Raw genomic sequence first — 17,132 nt, 5'->3', positions numbered from 1 at the left:
GGGAGTAAGAGTTGTGAGGCAATGATAGCCAGTGCAGAGGTAGAGAAATCAGCATTACCAGAAGGCATACAATATTCATGTTATTAGGAGTGAAGTTAGAAAGGATAGGTATGTGTGTGGATGGATCCATAGATTTGATAGTAGAAAACTGAAGGAGCTCATTTGATTTTTATTTTCTGCCTGTAGTAGAGTCCAGATCATTCATTTTAAATGATTGCCACATGAAAGGGTGTAATTCAGAAACATAAAAGTAGTCAATTTCTTCATCTCAGTTATTTGAGGACAGGTATTTCATTTTAGCCTTTCAAAAGTGAAGAGCAGTATTTTAATCTATTTTGCTGTGTTAAGTTCTGTTCCAGTTGAAGAGCAAGAAGAGTTCAAGCAGCTTTCAGATGGTATTCAGGAGCTACAACAATCACTAAATCAGGATTTTCATCAAAAAACGGTATCTGTTGTGAGGCACCTTAAACTTTAAAAAATAAAATTTGTTTGTAGATGTGGTGGGACATATAGTGGAGGTAACAGCACATTGCTTTCTCTATTACCAAAGAAACAGAATATATTTCTGTGCCCATTTGTGCCCCTTATAATGGATACATACTTCTCTCAACCATCTAGAACCGTGATGGTTTTTGTTGGCAAAGTTTTTTGTTGTCTTATTGAATAGAATTTTTTAGGGTTTTCCTAGGTTTAATTTCACTGCTTCCAAACCATGCACTGTGGCACCCTGGATACTGCAGTAAACCCTCAAGAATGCCTCAAAATATCTTAAATTTTCAAAAGAACCACTGTAGTACTCAGCATCTGTCATATCCTTTTTGAATTCAAGGTAGTTCACAGTTTCAGTTTTTGGTCACATTCCTTTCATATCCTTGTGCAGCTGGGATTTTGGCATTTGCTGTGATAAAAGCAAGTACAATGTAAAAATCACTGTGACACAGGAAATGAGAATGTCTGTATCCAATCTGAAATATACGCTCCAAGGTACGTGAATTTATGCAGTGCCCGATAGGTACATACATCTAATTAGGAAGTACTCAAGGTTATTTAAGAACAAAATAAAAATTTTTTCTTTCAACTTATATGTATTATTTTTCAAAGGGCTACAATGTTAGGACATAAATACTAGGCCATTATTTGGAGTTAACTACTTAGTAAAGGAACTCTTAGATATTTCTTTTGGCTTAGGAGCATCATGAACAGAGAAAGTTTGAAGAATATCTGATCTAACACATTTAACTCCTTTCTTACCTTAATTTTATGAGACAGCAGTGAGTGGCTAAATCTAAATGTTTTGAATCATTATAAAACGTGTTTGCTTTTTCCCTTAGATAGTGCTGCAAGAGGGAAATTCCCAAAAGAAGTCAAATATTTCAGAGAAAACCAAGCGTTTGGTAAACATCTTTTCTTTTCACTAGCATTTAAAGTTTGAATATATTGTGTGGAGGAGTATTTTAGCTGTGTGTTATTATGGTCAAATGTTTCTCCCTTTTTCCCTTCAAAATGAAACAATCTTTTTCAACTTAAATATAATAGATGACTATTGTTTTAAAAAATATTGAAACACAGAAATGTATGAAGAAAGTAAACATCACCTGAAAGCTCACTATACAATCTGATTTATATCAAAGATTGTATTTGCTATGCAAATGTAAATATGCATGTGTAATTTTACATAAATGATATTAGGCTCAATACATCTTACCTGCTTTTTTCTCCACTTAGCAATATAATACAGTTATGAATTTTAAATAGATCCTCATTATATTAATGCTTGCATCTAGTTGAGCATTATATGTATGTGCTGTCTTGTAGATCCTTTTAATCCCCTTCTGATAGACTTTTACATAGATTCTAATTTTTTGCTATTAAACAGAAATGTATGTATGTGTGTATCATATGCATACATATGTACATACATACATTTCTGCAACAGGCTGCTTTTATTTAAAATAAATTTTTTTGTTTAGGATTTCTGGGTCATAGGAAATACACATGTAAAATTGACCAACGCAGCCAAGCTGATTTCTAGAAAGATACCAATTTATATTCCTACCAGTAGAACAAGAGACTGTCCCTTTCCCTATACCCTTGCCAAATGGGATGTTTTCAGGCTTTTAAAATCTTTGTTACTGTTACATTGAAAAAAAAATCTCATTTTAATTGTATTTATTTTATTTTTTAGTTTTTTTGAGACAGAGTCTCACTCTGTCACCCAGGCTGGAGCGCAGTGGCGTGATCTTGGCTCACCGCAACCTCCACCTCCTGGGTTCAAGCAATTCTTCTGCCTCAGCCTCCTGACCAGCTGGGACTACAGGCGTGTGCCGCCACACCCAGCTAATTTTTGTGTTTTTAGTAGAGGCGGGGTTTTACCACATTATGCAAGCTGGTCTCAAACTCTTCACCTCGTGATCCACCCGCCTTGGCCTCTCAAAGTGCTGGGATTACAGGCATGAGCGACCACATCAGGCCAAAAAAATCTCATTTTAATTTAATTGCTTTAATTCTAGTGATTTTGTCCATCTTGCTTAGTGATTTCTTATTTCTTATTTTGTATATTGTTTGTGTACCTTGTTTATTTATTTTATTTATTTATTTATTTATTTATTTATTTATTTATTTTTTGAGATGGAGTCTCACTCTTTTGCCCAGGTTGGAGTGCAGTGGCATGATGTCAGCTCACTGCAACCTCTGCCTCCCGGGTTCAAGGGATTCTCTTGCCTCAGCCTCCCAAGTAGCTGGGATTACAGGCATCCACCACCACTCCTGGCTAATTTTTTTGTATTTTTAGTAGAGATGGGGTTTTACCATGTTGGCCAGGCTGGTTTTGAACTCCTAACCTCAGGGGACCTGCCCACCTTGGCCTCTGAAAGTGCCAGGATTACAGGTGTGAGCCACCGCACCCGGCCACTTATTTATTTTTCAAGAAACTCCATGAATTAGGGATTTTAGCTCTCCATTTATTTGTCTGTCAAATTTATATATATTTTTCCCATTAAAAGGTTTATGTTTTTATAAACATAAAATAGTAAAATTTATAGATACGGCCTTTATGGTTTTTGGCTTTAATTGTGTACATAGAAAGGACTGTCCTATTCGTCAGATTATTTTTTAATACTATATTTTCTCATTGTACTTTTATAGTTTCCTTATTGTTTTAACATGTATACTTTAGATCCTTGAGAAACTTACTCTGGTGTTATATTTCCCTTATTTTTCTATCTTTTTTTTACTGGGAAATGCTTTCATCTGAGTAGTACTTACTATGGCTCAATTTTATTATTTATTTATTTCTGTCTCATTTAAATCCAAGTTAAAACAAGCACTTTGTAGTTATTAAGTTTAGACCTTTTATAAAGAGGAGAAAAGTGATGAAAGTTAACACTATTGTAAGGAAAATAACCTCTAATCTTGTAGAGCATTAAAAGAGTAGATAATGTGGTGGTTTGCAGAACTCTAAGAATGAAATAACAAAATATACAGAAATTACAGGAATGCATTATATCTAACATTCAGTTTTGGCCTCTGAGTTAGCTGATCAAAAAGTAAGAATCTTTTCTTTTAAGTTAAAAATATTTAGACAAATTACACAACACAGTAATACATTCCTGTTATGAAATATTCTCTCTTTACATACACACACCCACACATACATATATATATATATGTATGTATATAGAGAGAGGGGAGTATACACACATATAGAGAGAGACAGAGAAGGGTACGAAATGTGAAAGGCCTTCTCTCAGCCCATTTTACCTTGAGGTAATACTATTTCCTTCCTTTTTCCAACACCATATGCATACACATATAGAGGCACATAATCATGTGTCACTGTTTTGTTGTTCTGTTTTTATAGAAATGTATTTATGTGTTATATGTTGATCTGTGAATTGGTTCTTTCACTTAATATATCTGGAAAGTCTTTCCTGTCAGTACATAGAGTCATAGAGGGTCCCCAAACAATGTAAATACAACTTATCAACAAATATCTGAGAAGAAAATTCATAGGAATTTTTTTTGACATAATTTCAGACTTACAACAAACTTTCAAGAGAATTTCCAGCTACCCTTCACTTTGATTCTTCAAATAATTACATTCATTTTTGAAATTCAGGAGAAGGGAATTTGTTTTCATTCAGCAAGCATGTAGTGAGCACCTTCTCAGTGCTATAGCTTTGTTTGGGTACTGGGAAAACCAGGATACATTTTCACAACTCCAATTTGCTCAGTCTTATGAAACACATATTAAGTACATAATTATAGTATAGAGTTGCATGTACAAAAATTGTACTATTTAAAGAAGAAATGTAGAGAAAATGGGAGCAGGATTTTCAGGGATCAGTACAAATTTAGCAGGCAGACAGGAGTGGGATAATGATATTCTAGGAGGACCCTACTGGTCAAAGAAAGATCACTTATACTTGTCTAAACATAAGATCAGAATTACCAGATTGTAGGGTGCGGTAGGGAACTGGTGGGAGATGAGACTAGACAGGAAGAGAGTTAAGAGCCATGTAATGAAAGGCTTTGAATGTCCTGCTAAGGAGCTTGATCTTTGGCCTATAGACAAATGTGAGCAATTAAGTAGGTAAGTGATGTGTTCAGAATTTAATTTTACCCCCATTAGAGAGAACATGGACCTAATTTCTTTGTTCTTTCCCATTATTAGAATGGTAAATCACCAAGTTTATTATATCTAATATATAAAAATGTTTTCTCAACAGAATGAACTAAAATTGTCGGTGGTCTCTTTGAAAGAAATACAAGAGAGTTTGAAAACAAAAATTGTGGATTCTCCAGAGAAGTTAAAGAATTATAAAGAAAAAATGAAAGATACGGTCCAGAAGCTTAAAAATGCCAGAGTGAGTTTTCTTTTTATTTTAATGCTTTTGTATCTAAAAAAAAAAAAAAAATTAGCAAATTCTTGTTTAATTATGTGTTAATTTTTGGATTTCTGAATTATCTATACTTCTCTTCCTCTTAAACTTTTTTGACCTTATTTCTAATCTGTAGCTTTTCTCTAGAGTGAATATGGGGAAAATAAATATAATTTCAAGACATTTGTTCAATTATGCAACAATTTTTCGAGGCTTTTTTCTGGGAGATCAAAACAGAAATGCTGGGTCGTGAGATTTAATTACTTTATTACAAGGGAGGAAAGTATTAAGTAATTTTACAAACAATTGTAATTATAAATTACAATATATACTATAATAAAGTATAAGGTATGCATGTGTGTAGATAGGGGTATATGAGAAATCTCTGTACCTTCTGATTAATTTTGCTGTGAATGTCTAACTGCTTGAAAAATTAAAATCTATTAATGGTATCAGAAAGAGGAAAGAAAGTATAGAGTGCTTTGAAATAATGTAATAAGGGGAGCCCAGTTTAGTATTGGGCTGGAAGTACAGGTGGAAGATGGAAGGAAGAATGCTACCATTCTTCAGATGGTAGCATAAAAAAAAAAGAATGCTTTTCATTTTAAACATAGCAGTACCAAGGCCCAATTCATTGTGTATGGAAGAACATTAAAGGCAGAGGGAATAGCGTATGTGAATTCTGTGGGGTAGTGGGGAGTAAGGTGTGTTCAAGATTATGGGTTACTGTGGGAGATGGATTGACGTGGTGCAATACAAACTTAGAAGTGGGTAGACAATTTACCATCTTTTGTGAAGCAATGTTTTTAAACTATTAATTTAAAAAACATATGTGGTTTGTCTTTGAATTTGTTATCCAGTTCATTCTTGACAATTAAGATTATCACACTAGACTAGACAAAGATCACCAGAACAGAAATGAGAACCCAGAAATAGATTTGAGTATTAATGAGAAAAGGATGATTTATTTAAGAAACAGTTCTGGCTCAATTAGCTCTTCATCTGGAAGAAAAGGGTGTTGGGCCTACACTTTGCTCTTTTACAAAAATAAATTTTGTATGTATTGAAAATTTACCTTAAAAAATTTAAGTTTTACAGATTTTAGGAGAACACTTATATAATCTTGGACTGGGATAGATTTTTGAAATTAAGATTGGAAACAGAAAATCTGTAGAGAAAAGTAGACACATTAGAACATAATTACAGTGCATATGACAGGTAGAGGGATTATATCCATGATTTGCAAAGAGTATTTACAAATTAGTAAGAAAAAGAAAAAAAATAAGGTAGAACAAGGGGTAGGCTAGTGAGGACAAGGGAAGGAATCTTTGTATTGTTACCATGGTTGTAGTAAATATATGTTCATTTTGTAATTTTAGAAGATGAGTTAATCTTTTTAAAAGAATTAGCTGCAGTAGTCGTTATTATACAAATGAATGGGAAGATTATAAATGAGTAATATGATTGATTGCCCAGGAGTAATCAGAAATAGTTTGAGTATTAGCAAAATAAACTATTTTAATATCATCATTATTAACTTTTGGAAGGTATTTCATTGAGTAGTAAAATTATGGCACTTTTCCTTTGTTTGAAGATACTTGGCAATTAAAAAACAATTATTTGTGCTTAAACACATGTCAGTAATAGTGCTGTATTACTGACCTAGAAATTTAATTGTTCCCTGCTCTTAAGGTTTCAGTATTAAATGCGGAAATTATTTAAGAGCAAACAAATTGATATTACTGCAGCTTCATAAAGAAGAATATCAAACTGTGGTCTTTGTTTTTTGTCTTTCAAAGCAAGAAGTGGTGGAGAAATATGAAATCTATGGAGACTCAGTTGACTGCCTGCCTTCATGTCAGTTGGAAGTGCAGTTATATCAAAAGAAAATACAGGACCTTTCAGATAATAGGGAAAAATTAGCCAGTATCTTAAAGGAGGTTTGTATTGTATGGAATTTTGATGTCTTTATTATATAACAGCTTACTATAGTTCCTTGTATTTTGCTTTCACTTTTTGTTATGTTTTCCTAAAGAAAAACAGGGTCATTCTACAGTATAATAGATGTGGCAGTGTATGCTATGAAAAAGACACTTTTCTTTTTAAACATAGCAGTAGCAAGACCCAATTTTTAACCTTCCGATGAAATTAATAATAACTAACCCAGCACATTGCTGTGTATATTTTGGAAAATAATGCAGTAGCTCCCCCTTATCCTTAGGGGATTCATTTCAGGACCCCCAGGGGATGCCTGAAACTGTGGATAGTAACAAACCTTATATATATATATATGTTTTTTCCTTTATGTACATACCTATGATAAAGTTTAATTTAAAACTTAGGCACAGTAAGAGATTAACAATAATTACTAATAAAAGAACATTTATAGCAATATACTGTAATAAAAGTTATGTGAATGTGGTCTCTCAAAATATCTTATTGTACTAAAGTCAATAAGTTTAGTACAATGATGTGAGATGATAAAATGCCTACATAAAAAATTGAAGTGAGATATTGCTAGGCTACTGTTAATCTTCTGACCATACATCAGAGTAAGGATCATCTGCTTCAGGTGATCCTAGATCCTCAAGGCACTATGATGTCGACAGTTGGATGTTGATGACTAAAGAGCAAGTGGTGTATACAGCATGAATCTGCTGGGCAAAGGGATGATTAACTTCCAGGGTCAGGGCTGGGCATGGTGGCTCAAGCCTGTAATACCAGCACTTTGGAAGGCTGAGGCGGGAGGACCATTGAGACCAAGAGTTGGAGACCAGCTTGAACAACATAGCAAGATGCTATCTCTACAGAAAATTTAAAAAATTAGCCAGCTATAATGGTGTATGTCTGTAGTCCCAGCCACTTGGGAGTCTGAGGTGGGAGGATCACTTGAGTCAAGACTGCAGTGAGCTATGATCATGCCGCCGCACTTCCAGTCTGAGTGATAGAGTGAAGCCCCATCTGAAAAGCACACACACACACAGACATCCAGGGTGGAATGGAGTAGGATGGCGCAAGATTTAATCACACTACTTAGAACAGCACACAATTTAAAACTGATGAATTGTTTATTTCTGATACTTTCCATTTAATATTTTTAGACCACAGTTGATCAGGGGTAACTGTAACCATGGAAAGTGAAGCCATGGATAAGGGGAACTACTGTCATGGGATTTTAAATTTGTTCTACCAGTTGGAAATGATCTTAGCATCAGAAAGTTCCAACTTAGTGCCCAACACTGTATGTATCTAGGACCTATAGAGAGATTTAAAGTTTATTACATAGTCTGCCCTGAAGAAATGAGAGCTAATGGTGGTTTCTCCGGCTACAAGCTTGAAAATCCTTTTTTGCTTCTTAACTTGATCATCTTCATCCAGGCTGCGCCTCCAGGATAACTAACATTACATTTGATAAACAATTTCTTTTCTGAGATAAGTAGAGATTAGAAGGTGAGATTGCCCCAGGTATTCTTTCCCGACTACATAGTCCCCTCATCTGCCATCGTGTTACCCAAAAAAGATGTGTATCTACTGCTTTGAATTGTTTCTAGCACCTACCCTTTTCCCTTTATTTTTACTACTTTAGTTCAGATCCTAACCCCCTCAACTCTAGTCTCTTAGCTAATCTTCTTAACATGTCTCCCTTTCAGTCTGTGCTGATAGAAAACACCTCTCTAGTTGTCATGTCCTTTCTCAGTATCTCTGATGCCTCCTTGTTGTCTCTTCTGGTTCATCTGCATTTTTCTGCTGGACTTTCAGGCTTTAAAGAGTTTTGTCTCTTTTTAAATTTGTGTTTAATTATAGTTCATCCTAGAAAATATTCTTTCATTTTATTTGTAAATCCTAATTGGTTATGTTGACTTTAAATACTTCTTATAAAATACAGAGCCTGAACTTGGAGGACCAAATTGAGAGTGATGAGTCAGAATTGAAGAAATTGAAGACTGAAGAAAATTCGTTTAAAAGACTGATGATTGTGAAGAAGGAAAAACTTGCCACAGCACAATTCAAAATAAATAAGAAGCATGAAGATGTTAAGCAATACAAACGCACAGTAATTGAGTATGGAGTAGTTTTCAATTTTAGTGTATTAGAAAGCAATTATGAAAAACAAATACATTTTTCCCCCAGGATTTCAAAACCTCGGTATTTTCCAAAAGAGTTTAAACAGTTTTATCTTTATTTCACCTTTAGTTGACTAAAACAGATGAGTTAATTATAAAACTTATACTGCTAGTTCTAGATTTAGAGATGTCTTAGCTACTCTTTTCCTGGGTATACAGTTCCAATTCCTTTGCATCATTCTTCAGAAGGGTTCTGATGCTACTGATTATTTCATTGCACTTTAGAGATAGTGGTCTAGCTTGCATCAGAATTAACTAAATGGCCTATCTTATAGTCCAGCTTGTCTGTAGAGTTACAGCATTTGTGTTTTGAGAAAAAGTCATATATTCAGGTAAGAAGTAATACTTTCCTAAGTATGTAAGTATGTTTTTAGCCGGTACGTTAGGGTACTTTATTGGTAAAATACCCATCAGTTCTAAGAATGTGTTTTTAAAATACCTGCCCCAGATATATCTATAATCTCATTCCTTCAGTTCCTAAAAGGTGCGTCAGAGATCATCTGAGTATTTCCTTCATACTTCCTCTTGCAGATGAAAAAGGGCAGAACATAAGGATTTTATATTTGTTGCCAAACTGCCTTGTAGAAAAGTTAAACTGATTCACATTCCCACCAACAGTACCTAAGTGTGTACAACTGGGGAAATGTAACTTTAAAAATCTTCATTTTAAAAATTTATTGATTGATTGATTTACTCATTCACTAACCCACCAATGAGGGAAAAAAAATCTCATTAGTATATTGAGAGAAAGAGTTCACACTATGTTATGATGTGATTATAGTACCACACTTTGGGGTTTTCATTCCTTTGCTTTTATATCTTGAGAAGAGTTTTAGGTTTGTCAAATACTGACACATGGTCACTTTGGAATCAAAACTAGAATTGTGTTTGCCTTTTTAGTTGCTGAAGAGGATTAAATATTAGCTGTCTCGATTTTCTTTCAGGGATTGCAATAAAGTTCAAGAAAAAAGAGGTGCTGTCTATGAACGAGTAACCACAATTAATCAAGAAATCCAAAAAATTAAACTTGGAATTCAACAACTAAAAGATGCTGCTGAAAGGGAGAAACTGAAGTCCCAGGTGAATATGTGTTCATAAGAAGTTAATTTCAGATAATCTCTCATGTATTTGAGTTGTTAACTGAAACAAAACAGCTTACTTGGTCTCTGTGTGTAATGAGACTTTTAATGATACCTAAAATTGTTTACTCTTTATTCTTGTTTTGAATATATTTACTGTAAAGCTTCATAAACAGTCCTAAGTTTAATGAGAACAGGCGTCTTGTCTCCTACATTTTTATCTTTAAAAATGCTAGTACAGTGCTAAACATAAAATGTTTACCTGTTTCTATTCTTTTAACTGCCAATGTCTCTAACAAGTAGTCTATTCCTAATATATTTATTAAATATTTATTGTCTCCTTATCTTTTGAAGTTTGATTTATATCTTCAAGAGTGTTCTACCAGAACAATAGTTCAAACTGCTCTGCCAGAAATCACAAAAAATTGCTATTTATTATGCAAAATCCCTTAGCCTCTTTTTTTTTCATTCTTCACCTTGTCTACATTGACAACTTAGATCGAGGTTTCTAAAACCGCTGATACCTGATAAATATTTAAACATTTGCTGCCATTACTTTCCGTCATCCACACCCAATTTGTAAAAATTCTTAATACTAACAGAGCCACAGTAGACAATTCCCTTATCTGTTCTCAGTACCTTATCCCCCAGAAAGATTATGTTGTTAGCACTTGCACATGTGAGCATTATCTTAGGGCTACTTTAAAAGGAAGGAAAGGAAAGGTAGTGGAGTGAGGAAAGGAAGAGGGAAACTGGAAGGAAAAGAAATAAAATGGTTGGGATTTCACGTCGATGGTCTTCCCAATACCTGGCCTGCTCTTTTCTGTTTTGTTTTGTTTTTTTTCTATACCTCAACTACTTTTATTTTTCCTGCCTCTTAACTTGATATTCACCAAGAGTCAGTCTCTCTAGTATGGCAATTAGAAAGACTTAGCAGATATTGGCTGGGCGCGGTGGCTCATGCCTGTAATCCCAGCACTTTGGGAGGCCGAGGCGGGCGGATCACGAGGTCAGGAGATCGAGACCATCCTGGCTAACACCGTGAAACCCCATCTCTACTAAAAATACAGAAAAATTAGCCGGGCGTGGTGGCGGGTGCCTGTAGTCCCAGCTACTCGGGAGGCTGAGGCAGGAGAATGGCGTGAACCTGGGAGGCAGAGCTTGCAGTGATCTGAGATCGCGCCACTGCACTCCAGCCTGGGCAACAGAGCAAGACTCCGTCTCAAAAAAAAAAAAGAAAGACTTAGCAGATATTTAATCCTGCTTCTTAACCGAATCAAATCAATAAATATTTATGTGTTACTACATGGTCTAGGAACAGTTAGTGAACCAGTTACTAACAATTTAGTAACTAGTTACTAACTCAAATTCGAGGCACCTTTGTCTATCAGTCATAAGAGATACCCATGCCTACCTTATATTACTTTGAGTTTTATGCATATATGTCTTGCCAGTTACATTTTCCATTTCTTAACAGTAGCAATTGTCTGTTGTTAACCTTAGCATATCATGTCAAACCATGCCTAGAATGGTGCCTTATGTGTAGTATGCTTTCCATAAATATTTATAAAATTAAAAGGTCATCTAGCATGGTGCTTCTTAAAACTAGCTGTGTATTCGAATTCAGTGAGGAATTTTAAGATGAACAAATCCTCACCCAAACACATTGATTAGCATCTCCAGCAATGGGGCCCATGAAATTGTGTTTTTTAATGTGGCATTTGAGAACCACTAATAGGCTTGGCTTAATTGTGTTCAGTGGTATAGAGTTTTCAATAGGTATGACCACCCAAGCTGTTCTACTAGGGCAGCTTTAATTGTTAAAATTCTGTCTCTTATTTTGAGTTTAAAATATTTATTTCTGTACTCTATAGTCAGCCCAGATCTTCTCTGTGGAGCAAATGTGTACCCTTTTCTGCTTAATAACCCTTCAGACATTTGAGGATAATGATCACGGTTTCTTTCAGCCTTCTCATATTCAGGATAATTAGTCCTAGTTTTCCACCATTCTTTATATAGCTTCATTTTCAGATTTATTACTATCCTATTTACTGTCATCTCTATTTCCTATTTGTCATTATTCTGCTTAAGATTTAGAACCCAGTGCTAAACACAGTCTTCCAAAATAATGATGTGACCAGCCAGACCCAAAACACATTTTTAATGAAGCATAATATTGGGGTAGATTTTTAGCAGCAGCATCTTGCCCTTGACTTATATTGACCTTGTGATCAGTTAAAGGACTCCTGTCTTTTCCACATACAGTTCTGCCTTGTTAAGAGTTTTTCACCATACTTTAGCGCAACTGTTACTTTTAATTCAGAATTTTACTATTTTAGGTTTTATTTATTTCAACCTAGATTTCAAAATGTCAAGGTTAGTTTAAATCTATCATTCTGTCTTCCACCTTAACTATTTCTCATTGCTTAGTGTCACCTGCAGATTTGATCAGCATGCCTTTTTCTTCAAAATAAAAATGTTTACTAGAACAAGGTCCTTTGCTGCATTATAATTTTTTCATCCTAGAGGCGTAGAACTATTGATCAAAACTTTGGGTACAATTGTTCAACTTGCTAAGTTGTTCTTACCTACCTTGATTCAGGCTACGTTGTGATATCTATTTGTTACACAAATGGGAAGGTCTCTAAATACTTTGGTAAAATCAAATACTTTTTGTCAAAGAACTCTTCTTAGCTTACTTTATAATCATCCTTCATGAAAAGAAAAAAGGGTATGTTATGATTGCCAAATTGTTCTTTGTGCAGTTCTGTTGTATTTTGTGATCATCGTAGTCTTTTTTCATTAAATGTTCTTTCCCATAGATAATTTATCTCTTCTAGTTTCAATTATTATCTTCATTTGGATAGCTTTCAAAAATCTGTGTTTCTTGTTCTGTCCACTCACAACAAAAATAATATTTTAAAATTACATTCAACATTTTCCCACATCTGACCTTTTCTTCACTTTCTTTCCCTTTTCTTTTTCTCTCTTTTGCTCAACTTCTTCATAAATTTCTTTGTATTTCTCAATTGCATCATCATTTTCTATCACAAAGCATTGAAATTTTGGACTTGCTTTAGATAATCCTGACATCCAGATAATCTCCAAGTTAATTTCATGATTGCTTTTACTTGGTGGTACTCTTCATACATGTACATAGCCTTTCATACATACAGCGCTCTTACTATTATACGTCTATCACATAATTTTGTAGTAGTCATGGATTGCAGCAACATTTGCTAAGTTTCTTTGATTTTAGATTCTTCTGCATCAAATATGCCTTGAATACTAAGTACTACCACATTTATCCTGCTAAAACATTATTCTCAATACTACACTTTCTTGTTTAAAACAAGGGCCATTTTCCTTCAGTTCATTCATTCACCCAGTCAGTATTTCAACAAATGGCCAATGTATCTGCTAGGTGTCAGGCTTCACACTTGATTCAGAGAGTAAGTTGTGAACAAGGCAGGAATGATTTCCACCTCTAGGACTTTCAATATTTTCTATCTGGCTAGGCGCGGTGGCTCACGCCTGTAATCCCAGCACTTTGGGAGGCCGAGGCGGGCGGATCACGAGGTCAGGAGATCGAGACCGTCCTGGCTAACACAGTGAAACCCCATCTCTACTAAAAATACAAAAAATTAGCCGGGCATGGTGGCGGGCGCCTATAGTCCCAGCTACTCAGGAATCTGAGGCAGGAGAATGTCGTGAACCCGGGAGGCAGAGCTTGCAGCGAGCTGAGATTGCACCACTGCACTCCAGCCTGGGTGACAGAGCGAGACTCCGTCTCAAAAAAAAAAAAAAAAGTTATATCTAAGCTAATCATTTCCATTATTTAAGGTCCAGTAGAAACTATGTCTTCCACATAACTTTCTTTTACTTCTTTGAAGTATCTTTCTGTCCTCTCTCAAATACTATAGCACTCTCAGTCTATTCCAAATAATCTGGATGTGTGCCATCCAGTGGGGAGCTATTAGTAATATGTGGCTATTTACATTTAAATTAATTACAGTGAAATAAAATAAAAAATTTTGTTCTTTATTTGCACTAGCTATATTTCAGGTGCTCAATATCCAATCTGGTCTGGTTATATGTTCATTTAGGAAAGAAAGCATAATTGGTGTCTTTCATTGTACTATTGTACTATTTACAGTGCTACTTATACAAAGTACCCAATAATATATTGGGTTGACTAATTTATACGTATGTGATAAATGGCTACACTGGCTGTAAGACTCCATGGATAGTGTATAGTCTTAAATATTTCTGATTTGAAAAGTGAGATAGTTATCTAGACTGACACTGTCCAACAGAACTTTCTGCTGTAATGAGAATGTTCTTCTGTATTGCTCAATACTGTAGCCAGTAGGCACATGTGGCTATTGAGTCCTTGATGTGTGGCTGGTGCAACTGAGGAACTGAATTTTTAATTTCATTTGATTAAATTAAATTTTATTAAATTTAAATAGTAGCCACATGTGTCTAGTGGTTGCTATATTCGACAGTACAGAACTAGCCTTTGACTTTAAAAATATTTAACTTCAACGAGGCCATCACAGTAAAACTTATTATATGTGAATTAGGGTGGATTAATATAGTAAAATTCCACTTGGATGTAGAATTTAATCGAAAATGCTAAAATACATAGTATTTGTCAGGGATAGATCTGTCACCATTAAACATCTTGTGAGGGTTGGCTTAGAACTTCAAATGTTTTTGTCTCTGTGCCTATGCCACTGGAATTGGGCCTTAATGTTTCATTCACTTGTGGCTCTACTAGCAGGATTTTGCTCCTCCTATTTGTTCTCGGAAGGAAAGTATTCCTTTGGGTATTTTGAAATGGTTGGTTCAGACGCATACAGATTGTATATCTTAATTTAGTCACACTTAGTTCTGATAGTTTCTCATAAGGAATATCTTTCTGCCAAATTTATTCAGCTTTCTTTTTTGGAATGAATAAACATATACCCCTATAGAGCTAGAAAGTTTAATTGATTTATAGCTGCTGAATGTGCTGTTTTTTTATAATGGCGTTCACACAAGCTAGCAACTAATTCACCTTATTTTTCCTACAAGATTTAAGAAATAAAGCCTTCAAAAATTTTGATTTATTTTCCTGTTGGTTCATATTCTATCATAGTTGTAGTACTTTGATACCTGCTTAGATCTCAGAAATCTAAACACACTCTTCTATTTTTATGTTAGGATTTAATAACTATGTTTGGATTTTTGGAGAATGTTTAGTCTTAAGCATATATTTACATTCACTTAATCTGTAGTAATAGTTCTCAAACTTGCATAGGTGGCAGAGTTGCTGGAAATAGGGTTCTTTTTCGGAATACTGTGAATTTATACTATATCAAATTATAATCTATGTAATTTATTCAAAATCAGATCGTATCTCTGCTAGAATGTAAACTAAGGTAAGTAGTAGCCAAAATTTTAGGCTTAAGAAAAATTTAGTGGGAGAGACACTTAAAATTGAGAACATTGTATTCATTTACTGCTTTTCTTCCCCCATTGGAAAAAGATGACTGTTTTATTTCAGTGGCAAAACACATCCTGTAACCTTGTAAAATACCAATTTCTTGTGGTATTGTGTATATTATAGTTTAAGAATTGTTTTGTCTAAGAGAAGTAAATAATGGAAGGAGGATCAATATTATATTTGACAAGTATGAAATAGAAGAAAATGTGTACAGGCTAATTTTTTTCTTATTTAATCTATAAAAACTGTTCTTTTATTTTTTAAAATTCTTAGCACATCCATATAGGCTTGAACTATCTGATCAGTTTATTCAAACAACTCTAAAAGGTATTAATATATTTTTCAGTCCTATAGATTACTTATTAAATCTGTTTGCATACCTTTTAAATGATAATCAGGGTCAAATGCAGAGAGTATAGTTATCCACAGTAATGTAGTTATTTTCCATGTTTAACATGGAAAGCTCTAAAGTAAAATTTTTCCTTGATAATTATAAATATGTTTGTTCGTATTGTATTAGAATCCTAACCATTGTCTCATGTCGCTCCTTTGTTCCTTAAGTAGCAAACTTTTTTGATGTGTTTGTACAACTTACAGAATGAATTTTTAATTAAAGCAGACATAGACATGCACATTTGTGTGTGTGCATAAGAATTTAGGCTTTAAAATATTAATAAATATGAATAAACTTGGAATTCTTATAACTCATTTGTAGTTTAGGTTGTTGCATGGAATAATTATTATTCTGTTTCATTTTCTACTTAGGAAATATTTCTAAACTTGAAAACTGCTTTGGAGAAATACCACGACGGTATTGAAAAGGCAGCAGAGGACTCCTATGCTAAGATAGATGAGAAGACAGCTGAACTGAAGAGGAAGATGTTCAAAATGTCAACCTGATTAACAAAATTACATGTCTTTTTGTAAATGGCTTGCCATCTTTTAATTTTCTATTTAGAAAGAAAAGTTGAAGCGAATGGAAGTATCAGAAGTACCAAATAACGTTGGCTTCATCAGTTTTTATACACTCTCATAAGTAGTTAATAAGATGAATTTAATGTAGGCTTTTATTAATTTATAATTAAAATAACTTGTGCAGCTATTCATGTCTCTACTCTGCCCCTTGTTGTAAATAGTTTGAGTAAAACAAAACTAGTTACCTTTGAAATATATATATTTTTTTCTGTTACTATCATGGCTGTTGTTTTGTTTATTGACATAGAGTTGTGGCATTATTGAGTCCGGACTGTGCCCTCAGCATTGTGGTTGAGATCTCATTTGATCCTTACTTAAGCAATTCTAGGTAGATATTTTTATTACTACATAGATAAAGTAATTATAAAGGTCCTAAAAGATCAGATAGCTGAAGCAAAATTTGAACTGTACTGTCTATGATACTGAAGTCTAGAATGTTTCAATGTACCACAGTTTTCAATGTAGTTAATTGAAAGAGAAAGTTTGAGTTTAGTAGTCGATTTCTTCATTGATGCAACTGGCATTTTTTTTTCAAGAAAAATGAGTTAATATGTGTAAAGTGACTAAAACAGTGCCTGGCACA

General features: G+C 34.2%; 1 protein-coding gene across 4 annotated transcripts in view; it reads left to right on the top strand.

Moving 5' to 3' along the window:
• The window catches only part of NUF2 (NUF2 component of NDC80 kinetochore complex), a 33,981-nt gene extending 17,217 nt beyond the window's left edge, over positions 1-16,764 (top strand). For all 4 annotated transcript variants that reach the window (XM_055112167.2, XM_055112166.1, XM_003824576.4 and 1 more), the window contains 7 exons: positions 349-445; positions 1,332-1,394; positions 4,728-4,865; positions 6,680-6,820; positions 8,767-8,942; positions 9,949-10,084; positions 16,340-16,764. In XM_055112167.2, the coding sequence (XP_054968142.1) occupies positions 349-445; positions 1,332-1,394; positions 4,728-4,865; positions 6,680-6,820; positions 8,767-8,942; positions 9,949-10,084; positions 16,340-16,474 (886 nt within the window). In that variant the 3' untranslated portion in view covers positions 16,475-16,764. The remainder of the gene's footprint in view (positions 1-348; positions 446-1,331; positions 1,395-4,727; positions 4,866-6,679; positions 6,821-8,766; positions 8,943-9,948; positions 10,085-16,339) is intronic.
• The last annotated feature ends 368 nt before the right edge of the window (positions 16,765-17,132 follow it).

Source organism: Pan paniscus, chromosome 1 (assembly GCF_029289425.2).
Source record: "Pan paniscus chromosome 1, NHGRI_mPanPan1-v2.0_pri, whole genome shotgun sequence".
In the NCBI taxonomy this organism is placed as follows: Eukaryota; Metazoa; Chordata; class Mammalia; order Primates; family Hominidae; genus Pan; species Pan paniscus.
Note: the sequence above shows the minus strand (reverse complement) of the source record. Positions and strands in the feature narration are given on the sequence as shown.